The sequence below is a fragment of the Oxyura jamaicensis genome, chromosome 1 (genome assembly GCF_011077185.1).
Source record: "Oxyura jamaicensis isolate SHBP4307 breed ruddy duck chromosome 1, BPBGC_Ojam_1.0, whole genome shotgun sequence".
Taxonomy (NCBI): domain Eukaryota; kingdom Metazoa; phylum Chordata; class Aves; order Anseriformes; family Anatidae; genus Oxyura; species Oxyura jamaicensis.
In genome coordinates this window covers 77,129,973-77,142,521 of record NC_048893.1, presented here as the reverse complement: position 1 = coordinate 77,142,521, position 12,549 = coordinate 77,129,973, and the positions used below count along the sequence as shown (strand labels likewise).

Below are 12,549 nucleotides of genomic sequence, written 5' to 3'. Positions count from 1 at the left end.
AAAGAAAGAAAGAAAGAAAGAAAGAAAGAAAGAAAGAAAGAAAGAAAGAAAAAGAATCATAATGTTTATTTAAACCCTAAAGAAATAGCAACATTCTGATGAGTTCCCACAACCCAGCATTATTTGTGATCCTTTCAACCATAAATTCATAAAAGGCCAACACACAGTTTGGTGAGCCCTAAGCTATCATTCATCTACATGTGTAGAAATGCTTAATTAAACCATCAAAATATTTGAAAAAAAAAATGTAGATGACCCCATATACTGGATAGATCCTCAGGACAACATCTCACAGCAACAGGAACATCCACTAACAGCAATGCAGCTTTTATATTGAGGGAGAAAAACCCTGGCCGTTGCCTTTTAAAGAACTTTCACAAAGATGAGATCAGCCACTGGATGAAAATTTGCACACCATATATGGTTCCACGGACTCTCTCAACACTGCACTCCCTCCCCACTCTCAGATATACTATACCATACCAATAGAAGCATGCACAGAATGTGTCCTCCAGCTAGTGGAGTTTGCTATACAATAAGTGTGTCGAGCCAGAATAGATGCACTAGCAAGAGAGAAAACTCAAAAGCAAACAAACAAATAAACAAAAACATAAATAAATAAATAAATAAATAAATAAATAAATAACACCCCAATACATATAATCTGTGGTTCTCTGTGAGCATGCTACTCCAAATCTGGGAAGCTGAAACTTTCTAGGTGGAGAATGAGCTGAGATATCTGTGGTATAGATCTTAGTTTGCCAAAGAAATTGCTGCCTTTATAAGGCACTAACACAAGTAACATTAATTTTGTCTCCATTTGACTGATGCTTCCTTGATGTTAATGAAGTTGCAAGTGAAAAAATGAGTCCTAAATCCAGTCTGTCACCACATGCTTACTGAAGATGACATATTCAACCTAAAAATACCAGGATATTATCCACACTTCTGCTGGTCTGATCTGTAATAAAGGCACATTAGTGTTCTGCTTTGATGGACCAACAAGAGGTGTGGTGGGCCCTAACGCATCCTGCACTATCCTTCTGTATTCCTTACAACAAAACTACTGTCTTCTTACTTTTTTTTTTCTTTTTTTTTTTTTTTTTCCCAAATACTGCTTCAGCATGTATAGAGGCAGATGCATTAGTCTGAACCTATAAAGAATGCAACTGATATCATAGGCACCATTCTTGTGCTTATAGATGTACTTAATTTTTCATCCAAGCAAAGTATTGAGAATGTTCAGTGTTGAAATAGAAGAACCCTGTGTTGTCAAGACCTTTTCCTCCAGCCCAACATGTTCCTCAGCTTCTCTATGAACTGCAGTGTGAAAAGAGAATTAAGCATGTTTTGCTCTGCTCAGCAAAATGAAAGTTCACAAGGTAAGCATTTATCACCATGAAGGAATTGTAATTTTTAAAAAACAGTTTGAATGCAGTTGGCATCTGAGCCAAGCACTGGAGAAAGCTGTGTGAATGAATCTTCTATCTTACGTAATTTGTAGCTCTAGAGATTACTCAGACTGGATCCTTCTTAAACAAAACACCTCACGGTAAATTAGGAATGCTGCTTAAATAAAGCAAGCAAGACTAGAATGAAATGCAAAGTGACGGGGAGAATAATCTGCAAGTGAGAAATAAATTCTTGTTTCTTTCACAATTCAGAGTTGTGCACCTTCTCATGGTGATAGTTTCCTTTTGTGCTTGTCCCACAGAGGTAATGGCAGTGACTTGCACTTCCCAGCTTTTGCTTAGAACCAGCCAAAGAGGAGAAGCCTCAACCTCATCTCTTTCCACACAGCAGTGTCATGCCCTAACCACTGTGCCATTTCTCATCTGGGAAGGTGAAGTGCAGAGGACAGAATTGTTCAGGTCAAATGCAATTAGCAGCTTTTCACTTGTAGGAAACTGAAAATCTGGGCACAATTTTAACCTGAATGATAGGAAACACAAGCTTCCTTAACACACTAGCACAGAGTGCATTTATGTAATGCTGCTAGATTTTGCCCAAAGCCTGATGCAAAACAGAAACAAACAAATTAGCCCCATATGGCAACATTTTTTGAAAATGCTTTGCTTTGGTTTTGTTCCTTTCAAATACTTTTGGAATGTAATCTAAACTATCAAGCTCTATTTAGTGGTAAAACCACAGGACCTATTTCAAAAATTCAGGACTGGAGCTGTATGATAATTACAAAACCTTACTTTATGGTGTTCTTCAGAAAGTAGGACTAAAATAGGTGGTTTCACTTTTGACTTTGAAACTGTCTTGAGAAAGTGAGGATAAGAAACAGAAGTCTTGATTTCCTAAGGTTTTCACCTGAAGTCTGTTAGATCCAAAAAACTTTACATCACTGTAGTTTTACAGGGATATAATCTAAAATTTTGAATGAGTGCATCAGGTTCCAATTGTAAAAAAGTTTCTAATTTGGATGCCTAAGTTTAGACACCCCAAAACTGACACAGAGCACTTACTACAGTTATAGACTTCTGTGGTTGCTGATTGACTTTCAGTGTTTTGAATAATTGACTTCATGTTCCTAACTTTCGAAGCATCTAGAATTATAGGTGATGTATAAAAATTTCAGTAAATTTCAGTAAACATCTTTAACTTAATTCATGTAAAAAAAAAAAATAAACTAAAAAAAAAAAAATAAAAAAAAAAAAAAAAAAAAAAAAAGCAGACTTGTCCCTACAACAGCAGAAAAACCCTTTGAGTGGTAGGGACTTTGTAGAAATCACAACAGATAAATAGCAAGAGAAGAATTTGCTTTAAAGAGCCAGCAACATCTTTGTAACAATCCACTGATTTTCAGCTCCTAGAGGTAAAACTACATATTAAAATACATACCAGGTCAAAAATTCTGAACTAACTCTAGATAAGTGGATCTTGGCACAGAGCCAGTGCAATGCAGAAATACCAGCTGAGATCCTGGAATTAGCACAGCTGCATTAACATGGCATTATGGCCAGGCTAATTAGTCCTATTAGTGGCACATTGCATGTTGTGGCTTAGACTCCCAGTTTACAGAGGCATGTCTGAGCGTCTTACCCCATAGGCCTGAATATTTTCTCTGGCACTCTTCAGTGGGAAATATTCCTATTAGAACTTCCTTGAATACTCTCATGTCAATACATGTAATGTACTAATGAGTAATGCGGTGAGATAGCTTTACCAATTTCTGTCAGCCATTTGGCAACAGCTCCGTAAATTTCATCAAGTATAAGTATCACAACGAGGTTAATGATGACAGCAGTTGCGGTCACTGTCACTCGAACATTTGACCTGGTTGTCTCATCTGTGCTGAATGACAAAGCTGCTGCTGTAGTAATTCGGTATACGATCACACCAAACACTGCTGAAAATGTCAGCATAATCTGCAAAGAAATGTACAGATTGATTAGTTTAAGTATGATACTAGCATTATACTAGCATTTAATAGAAGCATTGATTTATATGTTAGGTTTGTTCCATGACTTGGCGCTGTGTGGTTATTTCCTCAAGCAACACAATAATAGGGGGATAATCACATTAAAATCTGAGAATTCAAACCTGTCTAACATGGACATAATAAAGAAAATGGGTGCAGAGTTAAGAGATGGCATAAGAATTCCTGAAAAAGTGTGTTTTCTCTGCAGATAAGCAGATAATGTGTGACATTATCCTTGCAGTAGTGGTGAAACTCTGGTGGCTCAGGTTCAAATGCAGGTTAAAATTCAAGATCTTTTACCTGGCAATAGGTTCTGATGGCTTGGACTGAAGGGTCTACATGTACTTGCAGCCAAGGAAATAGTCACTGCAGAAGTGCCACTTTGCTCTCTGATATCAGTTCTGTTTGTGTAACTAGTGCCACAAATTAAAGCATATAAATGTTTCCATTACTATTATTGTTTTAAGATAAAGATGGGTTATGAGAGCTTCATTTTACATTTCTGTCCCAGAAATCAGGTGATGTCCTGAAGTCCTTCAGGGGCTAGCTTTGGCACATGAAATGAGAAAAGTCAGCCCTCCTACTAAAGGTTGGGTTCACACAAGATGAATTTGAATTTCACAGGGCTGTGTGTTCTAGTTCAAAATAAATAAATGAAATGAAATCGTAATAAAAAGTAGCCAATTTTCATAACCATAGCAGGAAAGAGGGAGCAGGTATATTTTTCCCTTCTATTTTTGCCTTTGGCAAGAATTCCAATGTGCATTCATTATTTTAAGTAAAACATCTTGAGGTTCTCAGATGAAAGAGACTACCTAAATGTGAAAGATTAGACCATTGTAATTATTTCAGTGGGCTTAGGGGCCAAGATTCACAGCATGGGTTTAACAAAATTTAACAGTTCATTTTAATGACCCAGCAATGCTTTATTGAAACTCTGTGTACAGGGGAGATTATCTTATGAGTTGTACTATAGCAGAAGAACAAGAACAAGAGTCAAAGGTATATTACAGGTTGAAGAAGAAAGCTACGCACATTTTGTTTTGATAGGAAAATAGTACACATTAAAAATATATATATATTTGGAGAAACTTCTGGAGATATCTGGTAGAATTCACAAATAGTTTTTTTTTTTTTTTTGTGAGAAAACTGTAATAAGACATTAAATCTAAGAAAATAACTTATTTTGCCTTTTTAAATAAATATTTCATTAATTTTAAATGACATGTAGATCACTGATGAGTTTTTGCTTTGTGCTAATATTTTACATTTAAATTCTGGTGTAAAGAAAAAAAAAAGAAAAAAAAAAAAAAGAACCTGAAACACTTTGAATGAAAACATTTCAAATGGCACAAAGTATTATTTCCTTTCCTCTTGTAGTTTTCTTTGTGTTGAGAAAGCTGTTTCTATTTTTTCTGCTTATTTTTCTCATTATCTGTACCAAACATACAAACAAAATATACTCTCTGCTCAGCTCTCACTGTGACAGAAGTGGTGCAGGGACCGAAATATTGTTTTTTTCTTTCACTTCCTCCTGTGGATTTTTTTGACATTTTCTCTCTTTTGGTGGACAAGCAAAACCAGCAAAGATCACATGTATCATTCTGTTATTGCAAAAGCACTAGGGCATCAGAAACTCCTCAGTTGCCTAGATGTTTTTTAACATACGCTTTGGTACAGATAGAAAAATACTCCTTTAGAGTCTTCATTATCTGTGCATCCTGCAATAAAAGAGAATAAAAGAGGGAAATCTGTAGGACCTCACAGTAACTGAGAGCATTGCTCTCACTTCCCCAGACAGGCACTGAGGGAGGGGTTCCTATATCTTCACAGAATTCATCCCATTCCTGAAAATATATCTCTTGCCCAAATTCCCTATGTGAAAGACTCTGTTCAGGTGCCTATTTGGGGTTTTGTCGTAGTTGTCAGTTTTCCATCTGGCCAGTTCTATCCCTTACTATGGCAGACAGCTTCTTCACCAAATATTTAAACTTATTCTGTTGAAGACTGAATTGCTTAGAAACAGATGTGAAAAATGGCTGCAGAAAAGGTCACCTACTGAGCCTGGTATGAATGAGGACAAACAGGAAAGCATACTAGATCTGAGAAGGAAGCTATAAAACCCTGTGGACTAGACTGATACCTTCATCCAAGTAGGTAACAATTTAATGTCCGAACAATTCTCTGGCTCACCAGTGGGACTATTCCAGAGTCAAGTATTATGCCATGTGGGAAGGAATAGGACAGTAGGGTTCAAAAGAAGGAACAGGATGGACTCTTCTGTCATGACACTAATTCATTTTCTTCCTTATTCTGACTGAGCCAAACACAAGGAACACAACGAAAGGCTCCATGGCATCCTACTCTTTTGCAGCAGCTACCAACGTTTTTATCACATACTCAGAAATCTTTGCTGCAACATATACCTCCTAAGTGTAGAGCCGAAGTTGTTTATGGCCATCTTGTCCTAGAGCCCCTGCTACCATTTTTCTTACTGGACAAATTCACAAAAATAAATAAATAAATAAATAAATAAAATAAAATTGTGAACTTCTATTCTAAAATCCCTTCAAAAGAGATTGCTTAAATCAATACAGTCAGTTGAGGCTTTACGTACAACAAAAGAGCTCTGACCAGATTTTATAGTATCTGTAAGCATATAAAATAATAATATAAGCAGGAGTGGAGACTGATTGGGCAAGAGAACGAAACCTATCATTTTTACTCAACCTGCCCTTATAAAGAAACAAACAGCATACCTAGCTAAGAAAAGCAAGGAAAGAAAAACAAATACAGTTCTGCTTGAAAAGATATTCTGCTTGAAAAGGGAGTTAAAAAGTGCACAAAATGAAAAATAAAGAGAAAAGACTTCAGGTAAGAAAGCAACTAGCATTTTCAAGAATTATCTGGGAAGCAATCCTATGCAAAGTTGGGAGAGGGAGAGGCAGAACATGACAACATTGTTCTATTGCAGTGTGGGCATCTTTATGGAAAATACCTGTGGATTTGTCTGTGATATCCCATTGGCCTGGAAAATATGGGGTTAAACATTCATCAGTCACTTCTGCAGCACTGGAAATTGCAACATTTTTGTGTGTGTGCATGTGCATATCTGTTCCTGAGCCTCCTGTGCCTATGTGAAATATATGTGCACACTCATATATAAAATCAAGATTTCATCATTTATATCTATGCAGTGTTCACAGCCAAAAATATTAGTCTGTGTGAATAATAACACAGACACTGATGAGACATATTTACTTTCCTTTATGCAATTCTATTGCACAAGCTGACAGCAAATTTTAATCTGGCTTTTCCAATCACTGTTTAACTAATTAACAGAAAAAAAAGAAGGGTCACATGCACTAAAGAGCAGACTGTAACCTTCATGTGTGAGAGTGGAGCTGGCTCTCCCTCACCATGAATTGACTTGAATTTCCTGCATGGTTTATAAGTTTTCTACTGTAGGTGCGTATGCTCAATTAATGCTCAACACGTTCTAGAAAAATAATTGTGGACAACATTACGAATGATGAAAGCCAGCAGAGTTCCTCTAGTCACTATCAAGAGCTGAAGAACTGGAGCTCTACATTTCACCTTTATAACTCTCTCTGAAATGTTGCAGTAAGCAAGGGCAGTAATACATAGGCTATGACTCAGGAAAACACTTTAAGCTCGTGCTTAAGGAAGACTTTAACATGGTTAATGTTGAGAGTACCACATAAGCACTCTACCTGCAAAAGAATTACTTGTTAAAGTTAAAGCAGGTCTATATGCTCTAGTTCTAACCTGTATTACCATTTTGCTGGTAACATTTGAACTGGTTTTGAGATTTTAACTCTCAGAACTTGTAACTTTTCAATTTTTATGCTTTTTCTTCTTGTTCTTTTTTCTTCATTAACCAAAAAAAGAAAACATTTTACAGAAATAAGCATGATGTTCCAATGATTCTAATCCAAATAAGTTAAAACACACACAAAAATTAAGGTTTATGATAAAATGCAAATTAGTTTCAGTTATTTGTGCAGAGAAGAAAAATACCCTTATTTAAGTAAGGTCCCAGATGATGCCAGTCAGAAGTTCTGCCTAAAAAACAAATGTTTGCTGTAGCCTCAGGAAGACAACAGTCACTCAAAATTTTGTAAACACATGCAAATGTATATGAGTGAAATACCTAGTATGTACATGAAATATACCTACCCTACTACACATACATAGTATCATAGATTCATTTAGGTTGGAAAAGACTTCTAAGATCATATAGTCCAACCTAGCACTGCCATGTCAACCATTAAACCACGTCACTAAGCTCTATATCTACACATTTTTTGAAGACCTCCAGAGATGGTGATTTGACCACTTCGTTGGACAGCCAATGCTTCACAACCCTTTCAGTGAACAATTTTTTCCTAATAACCAACCTAAACCTGCCCTGGTGTGATGGTTTTACTCGGGTGGGTGACCGAGCTCCACCACAACCGCTCTCTCACTCCCCTCCTCAAAGAGGAACAGGGAGAAAATACGATGAAAGGGGCTCAAGGGTTGAGATAAGGACAAGGAGATCGTGCAGTAATTATCGTGACGGGCAAAACAGACTCAGCATAGGGAGATAGTAAGATTTATTGCCTATTACTAACGAGCTAGAGAAGTGAGAAACAAAGTAAAAAAAACAAAAGCACCTTCCCCCCCATCCACCCTCTTCCACCTCCTCCCCCTGAGAGGTGCAGGGGAACGGGGGAATGGGGGTTATGGTCAGTCTATAGAAATTCTTCTCTGCCGCTCCTTCTCGGTCACTCTCATCCCCTGTGCTGTGGGGTCCCTCCCACGGGATGCAGTCCTTGCCGAACTGATCCGGCATGGGCTTCCCACAGGCAGCAGCTCTTCAAGAACTGCTCCAGATATGGGTCCGTACCACGGGGTCCATCCCTCAGGAGCACACTGCTCCAACCTGGGTCGCCCACGGGCAGCAGCTCCTGCCAGGTCACCTGCTCCTGCGTGGTCTCCTCTCCATGGGCTGCAGGTCTGGCCCGGAATCTGCTCTGGCAGGGGTCTTCTACAGGCCGCAGTCTCCGTCGGTGCAGGTCCACCTGCTCCACCGTGGTCTCCTCCACGGGCTGCAGCGTGGAACCCTGCTCCACCGTGGTACTGCATGGGCTGCAGGCGGACATCCTGCTTCACCATGGTCCTCACCACAGGCCGCAGGGGACTTCTGCTCCGGCGCCTGGAGCACCTCTCCCCCTCCTTCTTCACTGACCTTGGTGCCTGCAAGGCTGTTCCTCACTCCTCTCACTCTCCCAGCTGCTGTGTGGCACAGCGTTTTTTTTTTTTTTTTTTTTTTTTTTTTTTTTTTTTTTTTTTTTTTTTCCTGTCTTAAATCTGCTCTCACAGAGGCGCAAACAACATCACTTATTGGCTCAGCTCTGGTCAGCAGTGGGGCCCTTACCAAACATGGGGCAGCTTCTAGATCCTTCTCACAGAAGCCACCCCTATTGCCCCCTGCTACCAAAACCTTGCCACATAAACCCACTACACCTGGCACAACTTGAGGCTGTTTCCTCTTGTCTTGTCACTTGTTATTTGGGAGAAGAGACTGACTGTCACCTCACTACAACCTTTGAGGTAGTTGTAGAGAGTGACAAGGTCTCCGGTGGGCCTCCTTTTCTACAGGCTAAACAACCCCAGCTTCCTCACCACTCCTTATAAGACTTGTTCTCTAGACCCTTCACCAGCTTTGTTGCCCTTCTTTGGACATGGTCTAGTACCTTGATACCTTTCTTGTAGCAAGGAGCCCAAAAATTAACACAGTATTCAGGGTATGGCCTCCCCAGAGCTGAGTACAGGAGACAATCACTTCCCTAGTCCTTTATACATTATAAATGTGCACACACATATATATACGTATTTATAAATATGAAAGTATGAATTTTGCTTGAATATGATCATAAAATATCAGAAAAAGAAATTAAATACTCACAGGATATGTGTTGTAGTACATGCAAAGTATAGTAAATTAGAAATACAAAGAATTAAATATTTTTTAAAAAAAAAAAATAGTCTTTGAGTTATTTCTCAGGTCATAGGTTAATGTGGTACAAACAGACACATTTCACTGCCATTTTATACTGCCTCTGGATGTGAACACATGCTTTCATTCAGTAATTTCTATATCTAGAAGGTTAATGGGATCCTTGACAAAGTAATGTAAGGTTTATCAGGCAGGCTTTCCTGTTGCTGCTTACAAAGTCTAGCAGCTTGCTGATGTGTTTATAGTCTGTTAAAAATATAGTCCATCACACACATGTGTTGGACAAATACTTCACGGCATCATGTTTATTTCACCTATACATCACTTGTTCAGTAGGCTTAATGCTTCTAAATATCAGTCTCACAGAACATACTGAGTACTGTTCATGCAAACAAATACAGAGTGGGCTTCTGTTTATCAGATAATGGAGGATGGAGCAGAAGCCCTGTGGAGAGATGGCATCTAGCAACAAGATGCTGTCATTACAGCAAGTCATCTAACCAACGGTCCTCCCATAAGCAGTCTTTGGAAAAAGAGGATAAAGCAGGAGATAGACTTTGAACTATATGAGTCTTCCTGGTAGGAGACATATTTCTCATGAAATGTAGGATATTACTGTAGCTTTCTGCAAATTTTTAGCATCTTTGATAGCATTAATTCAAGATTGAACTCAAGAAGCTCGTCACAAAGTTTCTCACACCTAATAAATCTAGAGATATACAGATTATCTTACCATGAATAAGATCAGTCCACAGTTTGCTGCATATCCAGGTATACGGTCATTCCAAGTCAGCTTGTCTTTTTCATCCTGTGATAAAACACAAAGGTAAAGTAACAAATTTTGCAGAACTGTGCATGTGGTAATATTGGAGTTAGTAAGATCTGTTACAGAAAAAAATGTTCTTAATTCCAGTACTCCCGTTATAGAACTGAAGATAATTATAAGATTTAGAACACTGCTATTTTAAGTTGAGAAAAAGAGAGGGTAAGATGGTACATAAGACTATATATATATAAAAAAAAAAAAATCTGAAAAATCAAAAAAAAAACAATCATATGTAACTATTATTTCAATATTTGAAAAAAATGTATCCAAGTGTTTCTAAATTGCATAATATCAGGATTAAGCCCTGAAGATACAACCACTCATTTTAAATTCCTTCTTGCAAAGCTTCAGAACAGTCCTCAACAGAAATCATAAAAAGAATTCTTATGAGCATAAAACACAGATTTTTGTCTAATGGCTACATTAGCTGAATGTGGCCACTAAGGTCATTCTTGCAATGACATCCCAATCTTTCTCCTGGTACTTGGTGTATAGAATAGAAAAATGACAAAGGCAAACCTCCTCTGTAATTTTTGCTGCCAACCTTGTTTTCTTCGTGTGCAAATGACATCTCTCTATTAAATAATTTAAAGCAACTGTGATCAGTGAAATATAGTATGCTTTTACCCTTCCTACAAATATTCAACCCCATCTCTAGCAATGTGCACATCTAAAGAAGACATTTGAAAATTGATTTATATAAGGAATACAATTCCTTCCTCTCAAAATAATGAGGTCATTACTTTGTTTAAACTAAACTAAATTTATATAATCAAATTAACTAAAGACTCAGAGCGAGCTGCTGTTTGCATTTCTATGAATGACCATTGCTATACCATGGACTCCATTTACACTGGAGTTAACCTAGAGTAGTTCTGAATTTAAATTAATTTAAATTAGATTAGAATTCAGGTCAAAAGTTTCAAATAAACCATTTCTAATGTGTGATTGTCCTCAGGTAAAAATAAAAATCTAGGAGTATTATGCCTCTCTAAAAAGCTTTCCAAAAGTACCGATAGTACAGTATTATATTCTAATTAGAGGAATGTACTCATGGAGTTTCTCATGGAGTTTACTGAAATGTGGAATTAGGCTGAAGACATGCTACACAACCATTATCGCTTCAAAGGTACCTCAGGCAAGTGAGAAGTAGTGTTGTTCAGCACACCCTCTTCTCAGCTCAACTGTTCAGACAAATTAAGCATGTATCCTTTGGGAGGATGCTGGCAGGACAAGATCATAGCAATGCCAAGCAGAAGCATCAATAATTTGGCCCAATGTATAGAGTACATAAAGGCTACATACAGAATTAATGGAGTCCACCATTTAGCTGGAAGACTACTTTAAAAAACATTTCTGTGAAAGCACAGATGCATTTCATTTCATTTTGGCAACTACCACTCAGCAATTATACAGGACATAGTGAAGTTCTAAGTTACTATACTTTAACTGGGGCTAAGGGACAATATGTCTAACAATTTCACTAGGGGAAAAGCACTAGAGAAGCAAAACAGAAAAATGAGTTGATGTTAGCCAAAACGGTTAAAAGAAAAAAAAAAAAAAAAAAAAAAAAAGGAAAGAAAGAAAGAAAAAAAAAACTTTTATAACCATACAGAAGTAGAAAATTGTTATTTATGCAAAAGGGCCAGGAAGAGCCAAAAAAAATATTGAAGAAAACTAATTCAAAAATCTCTCTAGCAGTAGGAATTTTGGAGAATGAGAAATCATAATATTAAGCTCAAATATTCACATATCATGAATTGTGGTCCCCAAATCATGAGTGGCAAAATGGCTAGTTTTCATGCTTTTGTTTGTTTGTTTGGTTGGTTGGTTGGTTTCATTTGTTTACCTTGCTCAATATATCTGGTAATGTAAGACATTTACTGTAGTTTGAAACAGACAGGGTACCGACATGATCTATTGACTTTCCAAGTCAAGAAAAACATCATATGCTGAAAGACTCCTGATAATATCTCAGCCTTTTGGAATACCTTAAGAAGCAGTTGCCCATTATGAAAAAATAAGTATCCAAAACCTCTGTTTGTTCTATTTGCTCCTCCTATGTTTTTTTGTTTGTTTGTTTGTTTGTTTGTTTGTTTGTTTGTTTTTCCTAAGTAAAACAAGCCTGGATAGATACAGGAAGGAAGGAGAAAAACTAGGGAAACAGAAATGATTGGCAAGTACTTTTAGAGATGAGAATCAGAAGCTAAAATGTGCCTAACCCTGCATTGTAAGGTATTAAGAGACTTTAGGATTAATCCAATTAAG

General features: G+C 37.4%; 1 protein-coding gene across 1 annotated transcript in view; it reads right to left on the bottom strand.

The window, feature by feature from the left end:
* ANO2 (anoctamin 2) overlaps nt 1-12,549 on the bottom strand; it is a 117,720-nt gene that overhangs the window by 30,298 nt on the left and 74,873 nt on the right. The window contains exons 5-6 of the mRNA XM_035312025.1: nt 10,189-10,263; nt 3,176-3,377 (exon numbers count right to left, since the gene is read on the bottom strand). Of these exons, the coding sequence (XP_035167916.1) occupies nt 3,176-3,377; nt 10,189-10,263 (277 nt within the window). The remainder of the gene's footprint in view (nt 1-3,175; nt 3,378-10,188; nt 10,264-12,549) is intronic.